The following is a 21478-nucleotide window of genomic DNA, read 5'->3' as shown; positions in this document are numbered from 1 at the left end:
TCATCATTATCATCACCAGGGTTGTGAAGGTTCAGCTTGAGCGCCCAAGATGGTGGGGCAAATCTAAAAGCAGACACAAATGTGCCTGACGATTCTCCACATGCTAATCCCATAATCGGCTTTTTCAGCCACACTAGACGCTGTTCCAGAACCACCTTTCAGAGCGCGATACCATAGTCCTTCGAGACTGAAGGTTGCCAACATAATCCCATAAGAACAGCCCCACTGGATCAGGCCATAGGCCCATCTAGTCCAACTTCCTGTATCTCACAGTGGCCCACCAAATGCCCCAGGGAGCACACCAGATAACAAGAGACCTCATCCTGGTGCCCTCCCTTACATTTGGCCTTCTGACATAGCCATTTCTAAAATCAGGAGGTTGCGCATACACATCATGGCTTGTACCCCATAATCCCAATGCCTGTTCGATGTGGAAAATTGACACAATCAGTGGCGTCGCTAGGGGTTGCTGGGGGTGCGGACCGCACCGGGTGACGCGCACAGGGGGATGATGCGCACTGGGGGGGTGACGTGCCCAAATCGCAGTGGTTAGAAGTAACCCCATCATATTATATACTGTTGGATGCGGAATTTTGAGCAGAACACAATGCAAAAAACCCAAGTGAAATATCTCCTTTCTATCAAAATATATGGCCAAAAAACTGGAGAAAAATGCATGGATCCCTATGGAAAGTGAAAGTGAGCCGTATCGCGCGTTTACTCATGAGTAGGTGAATGTGCCTTAGTTCATAGGAAGGGGCAGGCTGAGAGGAATCCAATGATACCAGAATGGTCCTGATCCAATGAATGCAGCCCCAAAAACACCTGAGAAGGAAGTCCCTCTCTCCAAGCAGACAAATGTACTGAGCCCTATGGAAAGAGAAACTAAGCCCCATGGTCACGTTTACTTGTGAGTAAGCAAACATGCCTTGGCTGGTGTGGAAGATCAGGTGAAGGAGAGTGCAAGGCTATCAGAATGGTCCTGATCCTATGCACCTGCAGCTAAACAAGTGCTCCAGAAGGCAGCCTTCCCCCCCACCCCTAAAAAGGATCAAAACAGAGGCTTCAGCTGATAAAGTGAACCTTTATGAGACTTGCAAAGCCAGGTGGATCCTGACAGTAATCTGGTTTAAACAGAAGTTCTTAAATTGAACTTGGCACTGGGTTAGGCTGAAAACCTTACTGATTTTGGAGGGGGGTGTTATTGCAGGCAGGCTACAGAGGAAATTCACTTGGGCTGGCTTCTGCTTATTTAATTATTTGTTTTACTTCTTTATGCTTATTTATTTTAATTTGCTTGATGATGTCACTTCCACCATGACATCACTTCTGGTGGGTCTTGGACAGGTTGTCATTCTAAAAAGTGGGTCCTAGTGCTAAATGTTTGAGAACTGCTGCAATAAGGTGTTAGTAAGTTGACACCCTGGGGGGGGGGTGGCACCACTAGTGACCAAAATCACTAAAATCACAGTTTGGAGGAATAATTCTAGCATGTTATATATCAATCAATGCTTAATTTCATGCAGAATGTGTTCTATCTTTGTTCGATCAAAAGGTACAGCCCCAAAACCAGTGGGGGCGGAGTGATGGTACATCACCATGCCCACCACCTGGGGTGTTGCCCCGCCCACTGCATGGGGGTGACGCGCTGGCATCCTGCACTGGGTGACGCGAACCCTAGGGACGCCACTGGACCCAATCCAGACAACTTTCTAAAAAATGAGGAGTATAATTGGCTGGACATTATTAAAGCAATCCCTCCCTGTCAGCCAAATACTGTATACTGTCTCTTCCTCTCTCCCCCACATGGTACACTGTCTTCTGCTCATGAAGAGGCCACAGTACTCTTCTACTACTCTTCTATTACTGCAACATCTTTCAACCCCACCTGCCCTCTCATAGCTGCATTAAGCCCCACACCACCCCACCCCCAGTGCAATGGCACAAAATTAGCAGATAACAAGAACAGAATCGAAGATAACAACAGATAGGTGGCAACTCTGTCACTTGCGCATAAGTGAATTTGCAGATAGCGAATTCGCGTGTAAAGAGAACTGACTGCACTTCCAAGTGGAATCATGTAGGATGGATTGGGATTTAGATAAGGAAACATCAGCAAAGTCACCCTTGTGATACACTGTAGTTTTGATGTATATTTTAATTTATTTGTCTGATATGGGAGCTTCAGACCAAAAATGTAGATATTTTGCAAAGGCAATAAAATCAGGAACAGAGAAAGTCGTGTAGTGGAGCCTAGGCGAATGAAAAACAAATGTACTTTAAACACCCAGAAATAAGAAGCCATGGAAATAAAATGAACATTTACCCTGAAAATATATAAAAAGCAATAATTCAGTCTGTCTTCCACATTCCCTTCTCACAAAAAAAGAAAAAAACCCTCTAATTTTTTTTTTTTAAATAAACACAACGGCTTGTTTTTCTTTAGTGTAAAATTTGGCTCCATGTATTGCAATTTCCACACTGCCGCATGTTGTGTGATTTTTTTTGGCTAGGCTGTAGCTCTTCAGGAATTACATGACTTTTCCCATGAAATTTCTCAGTTTATGACAAAAAATTGGTGCAGAATAAAGATAAGATTGCTAGTTGTCTCTCCCAGGGGCAAAATGCATTCTCTAGTTTTAATTAATGTAGCAGTAATTCTCTCTCTCTCTTTTCTATTCAAAGAGAAGAGGCTCTCCAGATTAAATGGATCCTTGGCAGCTGTCATCAGCTTGGTTGCAATTCATTTCATAGGCTTAGATAGCCATCTAATGACTGGACTGCCAGTTCTAAGAAACGCTATGTAGAAAACATCTTATTTTGGCTATTCATCCAAACGAAGAAAGATGTTCTATTTAGAAAAACCCAAGCAATACTTCATAATGATGTGGTTAGTGAGAATGCTATTAGGACAACTGATGCATTAATTTTAAGATGGATTTCACAGCAAGAATTGAAAATCAGGGTCTCCTACTAGGTGATAAAACGGCTTGTCATAAGACCCCGGCGACATGTCACTTCCTATGACTGGACAATGTTTGATAAAAGAAGTTGGTAGAAGGCTGGTTTATTTTTTAAGTCCTGACCACCATGTTTTGGAGATAACTTATGCATGTAAGAGAAGAAAAAACAAATGGAATGTAATACCAATTGGCTTATTGCTATTCTATATAAAAATGATAATACAAATGAAGAATCATGTCACTGCAGATGTTACTTTCCCTCTTTTACACATTCCTAGTCCGTTCAGGAAAACAACCTTGCAGTGAAAATCTGGGTAACGAGTACAATTATTACATTAATTCCAATGGGAAAATTTCTAACTTGTTCCAAAGCCATTCCATGTTCACCTCCAAAATCCCCCTAAATGCTTTCAAGTTTCATGACACCGTAAAATAGAATAAGGGTTCAATGCTAACCAACTTTCCAGCACTGGCATAGCTGTGCCAGTGGGGCATGTGCTGCATCCTGTATTTGGGGGGGGGGGGCAGTCACGAAGGCCTCCTCAAGGTAAGTCAATATTTGTTCCCTTACCTTGGTGCTGGAAAATGGGTTAAGATGGCACCCTAAATAACATTTAATGTCAAAAACATACAGCATCAGTAAAGTGTTAAAGTTACCGATGAAAATGTTTCAGGTGTTTTAGCATCACACAATGAGGTTTAACACCTCAAGCTTTAGTTGCAAATTACGAGCAACAGAAGATAGTGCGCCCGTGGGATGGCCTGCACCATCCTACTGGTGCCAGATCCCAAAGGAGCATGCGCTGGAGCAGGTAAGCTCCACACTGGGCAGTGGAGGGTGGGGAGGGGAATGGATCAGACCTGGGAGGGGTCGGGATCAGCATCACCGGTGCATGCAGTATCCCATCCCCCTTCCCAGGTCAAATCTGCCAACACTGCTCCACTCCAACTGGTGCTAGCAAATTAGCCAGCACGGGTTTGTGCAGACCCATTGCAACAGCTGGGGTTTTCCCTGGGGCAAGGGGATAAATATCCCCTTACCTTGAGGAGACCTCAAGCCTGCTCAATTCCCATGCAGGATGCGGCGGGGTGACACTGGCCCTGTTACACTGGTGCTGAATAGAACTGGGTTGTCCAACAGACGGCACCTTTTCTCTAGCCATGCTTGGTTCTCCAAGGGTCATGAACAGTCCTCCCCCTAAAGCCTGCAGGACCACAACTGAGAAAGGGACCCCTTTGGACCTTTGTCCTACCAGGGGAAATCCAAAATTCAATTGAATCCCCTGGAACTCCTTCGCACATGATACAAATTCCTTCTCTGTTTCCAGAAAGAAGGTGTATCCATTGGGTAAAATGGAAGGTAGACCTTGCCTCAGTGAGACACTTGGTCCTTCCCCCTCCCCATTCCTGGACCCTATATTGCAAAACTTGGTAGGGATAAGTTGGGATGGTCTTAACATGTGCAATATGGTTCATGAGAAACCTGTACAAAGGCATGGGCAGGGAGCCAGGTTCAAGCCCAGCCAAACATGGGATCTGCCCTTACTGGTAAGGCACTCACTATTTGCATTGACCTGGCCAGAAGCATCCATGGCAGGGACAAAAGAGGGTCTAGAACCCTCACAAGTCACTCCACAAAGTTGGTTGCTAATCACCCGGCCACAGTGAAGTCAGGCAAAGAGCACCCTGTCATCATCTAACACCTTGCATCACTGCAAACAAGCACACCTGACCGGGAAGCTGTAGCACATAGAACTATCTGAGGAAGTAAAATCCCCTTACTATTTTATTGTATGTGATTTATATTACATTTGTGTCTCACAATTCTTCCATCATGGCACTCACAGTGATGCACACAGAGTGTTGTAACAATGTCACACCAGACTTAAAGCTAAGGGGAAGGCTGCTGCATCATGTACCTTTGGACCATATAAGAAATTAATGTGATTTTCAGTATAAGTATCTTTCTGTCAATGAGATCTGTTCCTTTTAGCTGCAGACATTAGATAATTATGGTGCAGGTGCTAATGCTTTGTTGTCCTTTAAGAAAAATCGTACAGTGCAAAAAGCATAGAATAGGAGGTGCAGGGGAAGCCAACTTACAGTAAATGACAGAAAAGAAGAAAACAATGTCCCTTCATCATATCTGGACAATTTGGCCAGGACTCCTTCCAGAATCGTGACAAACTGAAAAAAAAGAGAAATTTCAATCTCAAAAATCGGATAGAAATCTGGATTACTCTTAACTTCACTGAGTTTTTATTATTAATAATAATATCTATATACCATTTCCATCAAAAAGTTCATAAAGTCTTTATATAGCTAAATAAAATAATAAATAAATGTCTCCAAAGGGCACACAATCTAGTATTTACAAACATTTTTTCTAAAAAAAAAAAAGTAAACTATTTTTTTTAAAATATTTTTTTCAAATATTTAAATGATCTAGAGTCCAATCCTGAGCTGCCCCGGTGCGTGGGGCTGCAGTGGCCTGAAAGTGGCTGCCACTGGATCCTGCATGCTCCAGGCAGCCGCCGCTTCCTCCTCTTTCATCCCCTTCCCCTGGGTAAACCAAGGAGCCCTGCAAAGGGGCTACTCGATTCTACAACAACCTGAAGGTTGGTGTAGACATCAGAGCCTTCGTGTTTTGCAGCCATTTCGACATGGAGGTTCAGAAATCTGGGGGAGTCAAGCTCCACTGATCCTGTCTTCCTCCTGCCCTGTTCCCTCCCCCCACTACGTCTCCTCCCTGCCCTCTCCCTGCCCTCCCTTCCCTCCCCCTGCCCCGGAATGCCTCCTCCCTGCCTCCCCCCACTTTCTCCCCCCCCCATCTCCACTGCTGGATGGTTCGTGCAACCACTGAGTGACGGAGGTCCTGTGCTCCACCGGCGCTAGCCCAGCACCAGCCAATGGTGGGCTAGCACTGGTGGAACACCGGTGCTAGGGCCCACAAATGTTCCTTACAGCATGTTTGCGACAGTGCGTGCTGGCCATGAGCCAGCGCACGAAGACTAGGATTGGGCCCCTAGTTAGATAGACTACTCATATGGATGTAACACAGTCTTGTAATATAGATATAAAACTTTATCCTCCAAGCAGGAAAGGAAAGTCTATTGCAAAGACCAATCTATAGACACTGATAATCGAAACTTATGGGTGCCTTCCACTGATGGAATGACTGTACCTCAAGGAGACCTCTGTGACTGCCCTTCCCACAGAATACAGCACGTGTTCCATTGGCATAGCTGCATCAGTGGGTGGGCTTTAGTTAGGATTGGGTTGTTTGTGAATGTGCAAGATATACATTTGGATATGGTTATACAGCATGTCCTATGGTTGCTAAGCAACCACATCATGCTCATGTCACTTTCTTACCGGCCAGTATGAAATTATAGATGGCAGCAGCAGGTAAAAGGGAATGAGCTGGGAGGAGAAGCAACACGTATTTATTTAACATGAACCAGTATCCCTCCCAAGCCTGCATCCACAAGGTGGTTAGCAACTATAGAATAATATAAAATCTATAATATAATATAATATATTATAATATATAAAATCTAATGAAATACCATCTAAAATCAAAAATTGGGGACCTCTAAAACAGCAGAAAAACTACAAAAATCTTAATCCCTAAAGGGTCAGAAAATTTTTTAAAAGGCTTTATCAAGTTTTGGGGGTCAAAAGGGAAAAAATTTCAAAAGAGAGAATAATCCATTAGTAGGCATTGGGAGAGAAACTGCTGTGAATGCCAGTGTTACCATGGCTGAAGAAAGCACCAACAGGACTGTGCAGCCTGAAGATCTAAGCACCCACTGAGTTTCATGGAACCCACTGACTGGATGAGTTGGGAGGACTGGATGTGTTTTGGCTCAGAGAACGGGAACTGGTGCAGCTGTTTGAGGGACAAGTAGTAGAGGCCAAGCAAAAGGAGACTGTTGCTGTCTCCATGCAACAGGAAACTGAATTGGAGAACCAACACTACAAGGCCCTTGACCACATGCTGATGCTCCCAACCACACTCGCTAGTCCATTTCAGACGCCTGAATGATCTTATCCTGCTCAGTTTCGAACAGACGGTCATCAGGAGACCATTCATCTGTCAAGACAGAGTGACGTCCGATCTCTCCTGTAAGAAACCACCACCACCTCCACTTCTTAATGTATCACATTTTAATGGAAATGCTCTTTAAAAAAAGAAGTGATGCGAACAGTGATCCGTTTCACCCAAAGCTGAAGGTTACCTTTGCCACGAGGAGTGTTATCATTTCTTTGACGGTTTCATCAATCAGTTCATCTATTTTTGAATGATACTGGTGCTAAGGAAGGGGGGGGAAAGACGGAGGCAAAGTGTTATTAGTACATAGCAGTGGTAATCCATGCTTCTTTTTTTGGTATCAACGATGGCATTAAATGGCTATTAACACGTGCTCTAGCGTAGTGGGCAGTAATGGATTAACATTTACACAAGGCTTTTACTTAGGAGCCTCTGATAGGATTTTTGTGAATCATGGTCAAATCCTAGCTTCAGTTCCATGCATGCAGCTGAACTGACGTTAATGAGTCAAATGCATGCAGCAGAGGACAAAGTCCAGCAAATTTTTTGCGATATGTAAATCATGGTTGTAGTGGGCCCTGTTGAGAAAGCCCTTTATAGCTCTTCTTTAATTCTAATCGATCCAAAGCATTGCAATTAAGAAGTTCACATTCTTTAACAGTCATTTAAATGACAAATGAAACATGGCCCCCAACAGAGAACAGCATAGCAGCCTTAAGTTGGTGCACAGCGGAGCTGTTACTGCTCAGAGGGGAAACCTACAATGGAATTGATTCTAAGCAGACAAGCTGCAGTAAGTTGAGTCATTGGATATAAAAGGTCACACACTTCAAAAAGCCGAGCAGAATTTTACTTAGACTCCACTTGGGGGCAAAGAAATTAGCCAAGAACAGAAAGCACCAAAGCATGTTCTCATTAAGCACTTGGGGGAACTGGGGCCTTTATGACCAAGTGTAGAAATGATTGAGACATGGGTGTGCTGACTCATGCAAAAGATGGCAAGTGCAGCACTGAGGCCCCTCAATTAACACCATGCTGGGGCATTGGGTCAGTGCTGACTCATAGAGAAGACTGACACCTACTGAACATTCAGCATCACTTTCTACACAGCACTGGAGTTTCTCCCCAAAAGTCTCCCACCCAGTTACTGACCAGATCAAACCTTGCTGACCTACTGAGCTCTTGGGATGGAGTGCAAAGATAGGGTGATTTCAAGTTAAGATGTGATTCATTTCTCATTAATTTAAGCGAAACCTGCTTCCTTTTTACAACGGCTTCATTACTAAGCCAACACTATAGCGTTATATTTTGTTTTGCCAAAGAACAGAACAAATATTTAATATATGATTATTTTTTTTTCCACATCCCCTCTCCCCCACATTAAATAAAACACTGAAAGCGCTGATCTTAGTCACTGTATTTATTTCCATTTGTTTGCGCTAATGTTATTTTAAAATGTTAACATCCAACAACAACAACAACAAAAAATTAGAATAGATAAATCTGCTATAAATACTAAATTATGCTTTGGGGAACAAGGAGTGTGAGGGGCAATTAGAAGTGCGAGACAGTGGGCCCTCAACATTGACTAGCGTTCCTCGCTAGTTTGAGCTGCTCAGTGTTTTTCTTTCAATGAAACAGTCACATACTACAACAGGAACTTGGAAGAAAAGAAACAAAAATGTAGGACACACTTACCCACTCTTTAGCAAACTTTCAGATGATTGGGGACAGAAATAAAGAGGAAGGTGCAGAAGACAGGAAAAAGAACATATGAAGGTAAACAATAAATAAAAACAAAATCTTCAAAAAAATGGGACCTTCTAAATGGGGACCATGAAAAAAGCAGCAGCATGCACCGAAACAATAAGCAACAGGGAATGAAATTATGAATGGAATCCCTTTTCACTGAAACACTTGAGACTGTCACCAGAGATCATGATGCAAAAATTCCAAAAGGGCTTTTGATAAGTGATTGTTGCACAGAACACATACACAGGACATCTCTAGTAACACAGAGAAATATCATTTTGGTTGCACTTGGAAAAAAAGAAAAGGATATATGTACAGTTTTCAGTGGCATGGCAGCTGTTTTCTGAATTTCAATGGACAGGCTTGTTAGACTCTCCAGTTTGGGGATGGAGGAAACTCAGTCCTATTTTCTCGCAAACTGAATCATGAGGTAGTGGACACCTGGAAAAGACTATGCTCTCAGAATTAGCACATTTGCTTTGTCTACCTTCATAGGCCAGAACAGAATTGACTCTCAGCTACTGTAAGTTTTCTCAATTAAAATTTGTACCTAACATTTTAGAATAACCATTTAAACGTAAAGTTGGTATAATACACACTTTCTAAATTTTCATCTACTCACTAGAGTCTCTTTCACTATAGATCCATCCCCAGATCTGGGAGAGCTCTGTCAATTTGTCTGGGATGTGGCTGAGTGGGGAAGGAACTTTCAAATTAATATGGGATGCCGATCATCCTTTCCATTTTTTTCTTCCATTGACTGCACTTCCAGACTATCTTGGACCAGCTAACAGGTTAGAAAAGGTATGTGTGTGTGGAATGTGGAAGTGTCTCTACAGAGGCAAACGTCTCTTAGGTTGGATCTACACAGGCAGCAGAATAAGGTGAAAGGGGGTTGAATAAGGTTAAACGGCAGTTGAAAGCATCTTTTAATGTTCCCTTATGTAAAAACATGCAAATAGAAAACTGGCGTAACAGAAAGAGGATTAAATTAGAAACTTTCAACCTCTTGTATTAGAGATTGAGTTGGAGGGATTTAAAAAAGAAAAATTTAGGGGAGCATCTAAAATTATCTCTCATTGGTAGTCTAAAGTGGTAGTGTTCATTGCCCGAGTAGCCCTCAATAAACACACAAGACTGTGCTGTGGATTAAAAGAGGCTTTCATGTTTATTCAATAAATGCCAAATAAAAAGGTGCTATCCTAACTCCCAAGCAGTCCTTCTCCCTCTAGTATGGACACCTAACTTGAAACAACGATTAATTTCCCCTACAAGTGTTTGGACATTGATTCAAAGTTGGGACCTGTCTGTTGCTGATCCATGCTTCTCAATGCCAACCCCCAAAGGGGTTTGGACCACTGAACTGTGCCACTTCCCCCAAGCTGGAAAGCCTTTGAAGTCAATTTTGAGTGCTTACAGTCCAGCATCTCCAATGAGCTGGTCTTCGATTGTTCATCAGGTGGGGTGTGGATATCAAAGATGGTTCAAGGACATTGAGCCAAATGCAGGCATGCCAAAGTAATTCATGCCTTGACTGCACCCCCTCTACATGAAGCATCCAATAGGGTGCTCCCAATAGCCTACCGGTGCACCATGTACGGGGCAGATGGGACAAACCTTAAGGAAGGAGGTGAAAGAGTGGTATTCTACCACAAACTTCTGCTACAGGTGTAGATCTAGCCTCAGATAAAAGACTGTGTGTAAAGAACCTGAAAGAAGCAAGTTAACATTTCAGGGTGTGTGTGTGCACACGCACTAGAAATGGTAAAGAAAAACTGGAGATCAAGGGAAGGAATAACTGGGTAACTGCAACTCGCAGTGAGGATAATGGCATAGGAAATGGCAGGAAGAGGATGCTGAGATAAGTCCTTCAAAATCCCTCTCAAGTGTTTTTTTTTTTTTTTTTTTTTTTGCCTCTTTTCTTCACACAATGTTTGGCAGAGAAAAACTAACCTCAGTTTCCCCCTCCCCCACTCTGTAAGGAATCCTGCTCTTGACCCAAGTCGGCTGTATGACACAGGCAAATCTATATTTGCCCAGGAAACAATGGGGATTTGGGAAAGGTGAGGTAAAGAACTGAGGTAAGGAAGTAAAAGCTAATGTAGATATCCCCTAGCTTTCTATCAGGGACAGTATCACCAGGCTACCAGGCAAATTAGAACAACACAGGCCAACACACATTTTACTTAAAAGTAGGACTTGTTTCTGGGTATATTTGGGGTGCTGATTCCAAAAATGGCATCAGTTTTGCCCTATCACATCTAGTTTCAGAGTTACGGCATAGCTTCATTATGCCTTGCCTTGCTGTGCCATGGCTTCCTTATGAGGAAGCTGCTTGAACCATTCACTAATGTGGCTATGCCATACCTCCAAAACTAGATGCGATAGGGTGAAGTGGATGCCATTTTTGGAATCAGCAGCCCAAATTCATATATAACCACCATAAATTTTTCTGACCCTCTTGTCTGATCTTAGAAGCTAAGCAGGGTCAGGCCTGGTTCGTACTTGGATGGGAGACCGCCTGGGAATACCGGTTGCTGTAGGCTTATACCCATAGTCTTTTGAGACTGAAGGTTGCCAACCAATTCTGAAGGCTTGTGTCATTAAGTGCCCATGCACATCTGGCTGTGCTCCCTCCCTATTCACTAAATGTATGAATTCAAGTGTGGGATCCCTCTCTCTCTAGCAGCCACAGCCACTTTTGCAGATATTTACTCTGGATGGTGGAATGCAGACAATGCTGCTGAGAAGTTGCATGCTATAGCGTGAAGGGCATGCTGAACAGAAAAACTCCCTGGATGCATGAATCAACGGACGTGTCCTGGAGAATGTAACCCTTTGACATATTTACATGTGCTACTCACTAAGCACAGGACAGATGAAGCTTCCAAATGCACACCATGCACACCACTGGAACTATGTTGGCTGAGCCTCATTTTGAAAAGCATAAAAAGGTGAATCTAGACTAGGCACGGTGGTGCACATGCCCAAACCTGGCACGCTCTGGCTCTGATGCATGCATGGAAATGGTACCCTTCAAGCATATTAGGCTGAGCAGAAGTGCACCAGAGATACTGAACGTGCAAGCTGGACATGTCCAAAAGTGCATCTATGCTTTTGAAAATGTGGCCCATGGGAAATGGTGTCAATACATGGAATTGAGAGAGAGAGAGAGAGAAAAAAAAAGATTTTCTTGAATGTGTTTTTTTTTAATCCTGGTTTTGCATACAAATCCAAAAGACATGCTTAATTTGCCACATTATCATAATGTTTTAATCAAGGAGTTTTGTTTGTTGGAGGTGAGGGAGAGTGACATTTCTGTTACTAAGTGTTCATTTTCATTGGATAAATTATGAGATTTAACTAAAAGGATGGCTAGGTGTGTGCAAAATAATACAGTGTGAAATGTATTGACAAATATATTTTCAATTAAAATCTTGTTCACAACGCAGCAGCAGCAGCAGCACTAGAATGCAGCCAGGAAGATAACCGACTTGCTGTCTGATCCTCAAACCACTTCACCATTGGAAGCTCTATTGACACGAACAAAGCTTATGCTGGTGGAGCTGTGAGAAGGCCTGCAGCTTCAGAGCTCGAATGGTCCCTCCCTTGCAGAAAGCATTGACTACAGCTGCCGACTTAGAGAACTATGTATTTCCCCAAATCTGCTTTTGATTCTGTTGCTAAAATGAGTTGGCCAATTAGCTCACATTCACTGGGTCCGTTAGTTCACATTCACTGAAGCTAAGTTTTATTCCTGGTCTGCCTTACCTAATCAGATATTGTGAATTAATGTTCAGAACCTTTCTTCCGTCGGATTCCTCAGTCGTGAAAAAGCTCAGAGAAGCAAGGCAAAATTTAAATCAACTTTATGACCTTTTGTTTGTGGAACTGTATTCTTAAACTATTTTCTGCAGGTAACTCTCACCTTGTCTCCTCTCTAATTGCACCATGCTACAGTTTGGATGATGTAGATTGACATATGGTGATGTTAGTTAATATGCAGAAGATTAATCTTAGGGTAGATGTTTGAATGGGCACCCTATGGATGCCTTTCAGGATGCCACTGCACAAAAGTGATGGGCAGGTCCCTGCTCATTGGGCAGGACCCAAGGACCTCATTGGGCAGGTCACTGCTCATTGCAAAAAGAGACTCCAACTCACTTACCATGAGCAGAAACTGCCGTTTTAGTTTGCGTGATATGAGCTCTGGGCTGAATTATGGCTTGCAAATTTGCAGTTCCCACAGCCAGCTGTGGACGTGGACAAGGGAAGTTGTGACAAACAGGACAGATAACCACTGTGACAGAAACATTTAAAATTTGAATAAATTTACATAAGTTTACATAAATGAATATATTAAAGATGAACTTATATGAATGAATGAAGGTCTTGCAATAGCTCAAGGCCTATAAAAGACCTTGCACAAAGCAAGGCTGGCCTTTCCTTTGCTGCCGCTACTGCATCACAGACGTGAAACAGCAAGCAGTGTAGGAAGCCCTCATCCCACAGCTCACGTGAGAGGTCAAACAGTCACCCTCAGGCTGAGAGCAGTTGCGTTGGGCCAGTGCAGGCTCCCACAAATCTCTGGAGGGCCAGAAGCTCATTGGAGACTGTGGGCTCCCTGAGGGCCGCATTGAGAGACCTCGAGGGCCGCATGTGGCCCCAGGGCTGGGGTTTGGGCACCCCTGGACTAGCGGAATGACTGCTGTGATGGTGAGCCTCATAGTATGCAGGTGTACCATGAGGATAGGATTGTGCTGTTAGGCTGCAATCCTGTACACAACTACCTGGGATTAAGCAACACAAAAGAATGGAAGTTACTTCTGAGTAATCATGTATAGGATTGTGCTGCTATGATAGCTCATTATCAAGCAGGAACTGGTGGCACTCATGGCTACAGTGTTCCGGTACTCAGCTCCTTGGTGCAGCTGCTCAACTCATTCTGACTGCCACTAACCATGTCTGTATCATGTGTTGCTCCATACCTTATCACCCCCAGCTTCATTTGTGGGCATCTCCTCCCTCACGCTGCTCATGAGGGGCTGCTAATTTAGCTGAAGTATTGGGAAACTTTAGCCTACTTTACTAGTAGATGGATTCGTGTGTGTGTGTTTGTGAGTAAGTGAGGCACATTTCACCATGCTGTTACTGACAGATTGTGTGTATGCTGCATTTCTGTTAGGACCATCTGACCTTGGAGAGGAAATAAAAACATACCAGACCAACCAAGAGATGTTTGATACATAAGTTTATGCCTGTAGATACATTAAAAATTCAGAGGAAAAATAAATATTTAAGGTGGTAAATTATGTCTGCCAAATGTCTGAACAGCTGCCTTTGAATATAAGGACACAGGAAGAATATGGTTGTATATGTTCATAAGTAATGTGTATTGAATAGTTCCATATCTAATATAAAAGAATCGAAACACTGCTGAAATTTGGAGGCACAGGACTCAATCCTATCCAACTTTCCTGCTCCAGTGTAGCCACAGTGCAGCCTCATGGTAAGGAAACACATGCTCCCATACCCTGAGTAGGCCCCAATGACTGCCCCTCCACCACAGGATGCGGCACACACCCCACTAGCACAACTACACCAGTACTGGAAAACTGAATAGGATTGGGCCATAGTATGATTTAATGCATAGGCCTCAGGCTCTTTTTTTGTCCACCCACATGAGGGAGTTTTATTGGAAGAGGATTTGACAAGGTCTCAGCTCCAACCTTGCTGTTTCTGGCCCACTGGACTCACGCAGGAGGAGGTTTCACCTGCAGATTATTTAGACAGCTTTTCTTTCTGTCAATTAGTGGCTGATCCATATCATTACCTGCACTAAAAAACTGGCTCCAATGCTGCTGAGTAATGTATGGAAAAGGCCTTGACTAGCCTTATGATGAATTAGACAAATACGTGTTTAACGTTGTACAGGGGTTTATGCGGGCTTGGAGCAATAAGCACACTGAGGACAGTGAGGTATTCCTTTGGAAATAAGGAGGCTAGCTCACAAGGTCCCAAGGGGCTCCTGTATTTTTCAGAATGGGTTTGTTTCAATAGCTTGAGTGGTGTGGAATGGCAAAGCAACCTGAAAGGGATGTGGCAGAAATGTGACAGTCAGTACTGATATCTTTGGAGCCAGGTTGGCGTTGGCTACATGGAAAGGGTTAGGGTGGCTGGAGTCAAGTGCACTCCTAACCATCAAGGAAGGAGACGGCTAGGCTGGTTTTCAATTGGCATTAATATCCCTTGATATACCCCTGTATGTATTAGAAGGTGTACAATTTCAAGATGAATAAGAGAAAAGCAAAGAGAAACGAGGCGGCATGAGCGACTGGAGTGAGATAGGAATTCATTAAAACGAATAAAAGAGATAAAACAAAAGAGATGGAAAAGGAGGGGTGTATGAAATCCTCCAGTCCTAAAGAGTAACTTATGCACTGATAATTCACATCTGATTTACAGGTCTATTACTTTAGCTGTTTGTTAAAAACATCGTACCACAGTAACTGCTATTTCACACAATAATCATGTGATCTCTGTACTATAGTATCAATACCTTCTCAGACAGGCATGCACACACACACACACACACACACGGATTTCCTTTTAAGGCTGATTCTTTGTGCAACTGAATTGCTGCTTGTTATTAACCATGATGGGTCATGGATTTGCAGGAAGAATATGAGTGACAAACCAAGTAAAATGCGGAGCGGGGCAGGGGCAATTGTGGCTGTGCCTTTTGTCTAGGTTATATCTGATGGGAAATGAATCTGATGCAATTGAAAAATGATCCAAAAAAAAACAAACCCAAAAAACCCTGCAGAATTTTACAGAGCATGTACAATAAGACTACAGAACTCCCAGTCACCATATATGGATAAGGCCCAGAATTTATTACAGCTAAGAGCATTATTAATTGCTGGAAATTCTGATGGAAGGTGAGGGTGAGTTGAATTTATCAGATAGTACTTCAGGAATCAGGTGCCAGCTCTTTAATTAGTCACCCACTATAAAAAAAAAATATTTGGAAGAGATACTTCAGGCCAAATAGCAGAAAGCTCTGAGCAGAATTTTCCAGAAAAAGGGAGTAAGGTGACTATGTGAAAGGATTATGTGAATATGTCCTATTTCTTCCTAGGACCTTCTGATTATGCCAAGTTTTAGAGACAAAGCACTTCACAACATAGAATTGTCTCTGAAGGGCTCCCGAGTCTTTCTCTTCTCTCTCTGAGAATCCTAAAAAAAGAGACTCTAAAAAGACCTCTCTCCCTCAAATTGTGTGCTCTCTTGCAAGGAATTTTGCAAAGAAATGGTAAGGAATTTTGATTCAGAAATAATCAAGTTGTAGTAACTTAATCGTCATGATTGAAAAACTCTGCTACAACAATTTAGATAATGTCAAGAAAATTCTATAGTTCTAGTTAATAAAGCTAATTTCAGGCCTTGAGTAAAGGGAGATCATTTAAGTACATGCTTTGACTTTGGAGAAAGGCTTTTAGTGTTCGTGGTAGTAAAGTTGCACTCTGCACTAAGCAACAGGAGAGACACCTAAGAGAATACATGACATACCAAACAAAAACGAAAATGAAGACTAAAGGACCTGATTCAATCCTTGCTGAAGTCAAAGCAGTTTCCCCTTGAACCAGTGGGCTCTGAACTTGACCTTATTTTATCAATGAGGAAAATATTTTAACAATACAAAAATTGGTGACCCATCTGGCATAGATTCTGAACATGAGAAGCTGCAGTGAAAGACTATATTGGAGAGACAACACATGCTATTGAAAATAAGGTAGGAGACTCCAAGCTGTATATTTGGACTTCTCACAAACCAAGATGAAAAGTACTGAACATCGTTGAAAGCCTTCAGAGCTTGAATGGCTTATGATGATACATTTCTGCTAGTCCAATTCAGCATGTCTTTCTACTTCACAACATCACATGTGGAAATTTTCAAGTTGCAACAAAGTCTTGAAAAGTGAAACAAATTAGACCAGCAGATGATAAAAACTGGACCAGTTTGAAACCTTTGAGTCATTAAGGACCTGGACATGTAAAGAACATAGATTTTGGAGCAGTCAAATCAGACAGATTTGGATTTCATTTAGGAAGCAAGCGGCTAGAGAGATTTATTTCCCTTCAGTGCTTTTATTCTGCTTTTTTGTTCCTTTCTTTGTCTGTTGGTCATCTATATAGCAGTTCCTCTGAATCGGTTGAATGCATGTAAACGTCTAGTTTTTAGGCAAACCTCCATGTGGTTCCAAGGTGGAGTTAATGACTCAATATAAAACACTCTCATGCATAAATAGGCTTTAGAGGTACCTTGTGCACACCACAGTTCTTGCCAAAAGTCACTTCTAAGTGACTGGGGTTCTGAGTTTCCATATTGATTAAGATTTGTTTGACAAAGTGACCCTGTATTTTTTCATCTGCATAGTCTACATATGGAAGACTAAATCCACAACTGTTAGAATGTTTCTGAAACCGGCATACTATGAGATGAGGACTTTTTTTCCTTTAAACAATTAATAAAACTCTAAGTTTTACCTCTTGGCCCATTTCCATACTGCAAAGCTTTGTCGACTGAGCTTTGGCATCAACCATGACATTAAACATTGTGCATATTGACTGTGGAACTCTGAAATCTGTTGACCGACTTGTTTTTTGCAGCTTTACTTCAAATGCAATTCTGGTTCTATTAAAACATGATAGAAAAGGAACATTTTGGATAGGTTTTAAGATACTACAGTTGACAATTCTTGTGATCAATGTGATAGTCTGAAGGTTTTTCAGTGCAACAGCAGTCTGAAATCGGGTATGTGCCATATAATGGCTAGACCAGGGGTGGCCAAACTTTCACCTTTAGGGCCCTGGGCCTTTAACAATTGTGTACAGGAGGGAATTTCAGCTGGTGCAGCTTGTCATCAGTGAGATGACAAGCTGTACCTGCAGAAATCCTTTTTTCTACACAAAGGTCTAAGAGCTCTAGGTTGGGCACCCCTGAGATAGACTGACCCAACAGCACTGATAAGGTAGAATAAAAAGCTTTCAAGATGCATAACATAGTCCTTCAGGCAGGCAAGAGTTTTCTCTGAAGATATGTTCTGTGAAATGTGCTATGCTACCCCAACATTTGTTAAATAATAAAGGCATAATACCCATTTGGCAGCATTTGGTCTAATAAATTATGAAAAAATCAAATGGATCCTGTCTGTCTTGCTTTGAGATCAATATGACAATCACTCATAATATCGCATGAAAATAGCTTTATTATAGTTTTTTGGGTTGATAATTGTTTTGATTATTGCTTTAATGATTCTTTTTAGTTGCTTGAATTCGTCTCTTGACAAAGCCTTCAGATATTTACTAAACAGTGTGATGATGTTATCAAGACAAGTGATAAAAATGCACACCTATAATATGGTTGGTATTAACTAATTTATAGCTGCAGTTTACCAGGAACCAAACAGAAAACTTGCAGAATTATAGGGCACTCTATGGGTGTGTAGTGCTAAGCACAAATTATACAAACATGTTAATTGCTTTGACTCCATGGTAATACTGAATTATTGCATTTTTATCTTTTCATAGTGTGACTTGTTTGCCTGAAATCTTCTCAATTGTCACACAAGGAATTATTATAAGTTGGGGTTTTTTTTGACAAATAAATACATAACACTTCCTCAAGGTTTCATTGCAAAACAGGTAGTTAAAAGTGAATATATAATCACACACATAAATCCTGGCATCTCCAGCAGCTCAGATAAAATTTGATTTCATTAACACTTGATTTCCACTAAAGGTTGAATGAGACAAGATGAAGGCCTGATAGAAGACACGACATTGTCGCCAAAAATGGGAGACCCATGCTCATTTATCACCTTTTTCACACTGTGAGTTTCCCAGCATCCACCAATAGCAACCAATTATGTGAATCAGGTGCGAAAGAAGCACATGTCACTCCATGAGTCACACTAGGGATTATGGAAAGAGAGGAGAACTAGATTTGGCACTGTCATTTCTCACAGTGATGCTGTGTCTTCCATCATGCTTAGCTCTTCCCTGAAAAACAGTTTCACTAAAGGTGCTTGAATTATGATTTTGGGCATGATGTCCATCAGAGAAGCCTGAGCACCACTACTAACCTATATACTGCGGAACTTTGCTAAGCTACCAATCAAGTATTCTCCAAAACAGTATGAAAATTACTGATTGGGAATGTAGTTTAGAACCTAAGTGTGATGTAAATGCACAACATGGTTCAGTGGAAGGGAAGATTTTTGTTTTTAATTAATAACATGCAAGAAGGGAACAAAATCCAGAAAAATCACAGGGGTGGGATAAGTAAACTATAATACTTTGCCCCCACCACAGTTTTGATCCCAATTGCTGCTATGCTATGATTCATTTGAAAAACTTTCACTGGATTGCTGGGGGGGGGGGAGTGATTAGGATCAAAACTGCCACAGCACAAGGTATTAAAGCCCACCTATGGGCCATGGTTTTCTAGGGTTTATGGGTCCTCCAGAAGTACTGGCCTTTACAGAGGTGAAGAAAAAGTGATAATATAGCAGATGGAATTAAACTCATGTTTATTCACTATTGGTAACCCTCTTCATTTTGTAATTCATACTTGCCTCTTCACACAGGATTCAATCATATCACTAGCCATTAGTTTTAGGCGCTGTTCTAGGTGTTTTCCAAATTCTTCCTCAGGCCAGTGCAAATCCCTGATGAAGGTCTGTAAGGCATCAAGTTTCCAAAACAGATCTTCTGAAGTTCCTGAACCATTGCTAGTAGAATACAATAAAAATAAAAATGACAACAGAGGTTACAGCCTGCTTCCTGGATCTGGAAACCTGATGTGGAGATTGCTTTTGCACATGTAATGGGGCGTAATAGTGGTTGAAGACACAACACAATGCCAGGGAGAATCTCCATCATCAGGGTTTTAGGTTTGACCACACAGTTTTTCTAGTCTACCTAGCTGTTACAAGTCTTTCCAGATCAGACAGGGAAGACAAGTAAAATACAAAGATATGGACGTTAGCTGGAAACAGTGCATATGGTAAAAAAACATCCAGCCTTACTCAATAACCACATTAGCATATGTCGTTATTGAATTTAAGACTCTGCAAGGTGAAGGGAAATCTTTTGTTGATAATAACCACAGTGCACAAGTGTATGTGGCTATTTTTAGGTTTTCATGCATTTTACTTTCCCAAATGACAGGATTTGTTCTTTTCCCCTTCTCCCCAGGGTTTCAAAAAACAACAACTCAGTGCTAACAAGTGGTGAGCGAGGACACACTTTTTGAACAGCTGGAACGAAACCAGAGTAAGGAAACTGAATTCAGAACACTGAGACACCCTTTTACAGATCTCAAAAAGTTTCATCTTGGTTGACTACCTCTTTTTATTTTGGGATTTTTTTTTTTAAGAGAGAGAGCGATATATTTGACCAGACCTTTGCAAGGTTTTGGGTTTTTTGTTTTTTAAAATGTCTATACAAATCATATGTCTTAGAAAATGCAGGTTTTCTTATCCAGACCTTCAGTACAAATGGAGACAGCCTGCCTTGCTGCTTATTATACATCTTCTGCTACAATTATGTCTAATACCTATATGTCACTGGATAAAAAACAAGCTTTGAATTTTGCTTTGTGCAGAGAAATTTATGCATCTCTTATCCTTTCTCTTTCCCTCTCTCTTTTTTTCATAATGATTATAACCAAGGGAACTTCAAGAAGTTTATCCCACTCCTCGCATACCACTAATGCTAACACAGTAATTTATAAGGTATATTTACACACCATGCATTACCAGCTGGATGCTGACATCGTCTATAGAAACAAACGAGGAAAGGTGTTTCTATTGTGACAGATGCCAGCTGCATTGAGTTAATGCTACAGAAGGGAAAACGTAGCTAAATGCACACATGGCTACTGCAGGGTGAAAACCAAACTCCCAACATGCCAAGAGGGGTCCTTTGAATCCTGTGCTAACAAAGGTAATTATTCAAAGAGTAGAATGCATTGACTCAATCATAGGAAATAAGACATATCTATGTAAGGATGTGACAACATGGAAACATGTCCTTAATGGGTAGACGAGAGCTGGGGTCCATGAAAAGATATAGAATCAGGCATTTCTTTTAATCAAAGAAATAGCACGCAATCATTTCTGTTTCTTCTCTTTCAGAACAGTATTGGGAAAACCAACCTTTTAATTTAAAAAAGTTCCAGGCTAACCCTGCTTTTGGATCAGAGTGTATTTATATTTTAAGCAATTAAGATACCCAGGAATACAATAACTGATATTTACTTATTACAACATGGTAACACCCATCTGCCTTCAGAATTCTCAAAAATTAATCTCTGAATTGTGGAAGAGTTCATTGGGCCTGAAAAGGTGGAGAACACTGTACACATTTGCTTTCAAGCTGATGAGTATCATAATTCAGGCAGAAGCACCAACTTGATCTGTTATATAACATGGTTTATAAAATGCATTCTGTGTCCACATTTTATTTGTTTATTAAAAAAAACACACGATGACTGCTCCATTGTGATGGCTCGGGCTGCAATCCTAAATGCATGCTCTCATGAGTATGTTACATTCACGTAGTTTGCTGAAGTACTCATGAGTACGCAGGCATAGGACTGAGGCCTTGATTCTTATCTTTTCAACAAAAAACCGAAAACCAA

At 41.6% G+C, this 21478-nt stretch overlaps 1 protein-coding gene across 16 annotated transcripts in view; it reads right to left on the bottom strand.

Moving 5' to 3' along the window:
* CADPS (calcium dependent secretion activator) overlaps positions 1-21478 on the bottom strand; it is a 465254-nt gene that overhangs the window by 60192 nt on the left and 383584 nt on the right. For 8 of the 16 annotated variants that reach the window (XM_066614150.1, XM_066614151.1, XM_066614152.1 and 5 more), the window contains 4 exons: positions 19410-19565; positions 17320-17467; positions 7205-7279; positions 5067-5150 (listed from right to left, as the gene is read on the bottom strand). In XM_066614150.1, the coding sequence (XP_066470247.1) occupies positions 5067-5150; positions 7205-7279; positions 17320-17467; positions 19410-19565 (463 nt within the window). The other 8 variants (XM_066614149.1, XM_066614140.1, XM_066614142.1 and 5 more) reach the window with 3 other exon arrangements.

Source organism: Tiliqua scincoides, chromosome 2 (genome assembly GCF_035046505.1).
Source record: "Tiliqua scincoides isolate rTilSci1 chromosome 2, rTilSci1.hap2, whole genome shotgun sequence".
In the NCBI taxonomy this organism is placed as follows: Eukaryota; Metazoa; Chordata; class Lepidosauria; order Squamata; family Scincidae; genus Tiliqua; species Tiliqua scincoides.
Note: the sequence above shows the minus strand (reverse complement) of the source record. Positions and strands in the feature narration are given on the sequence as shown.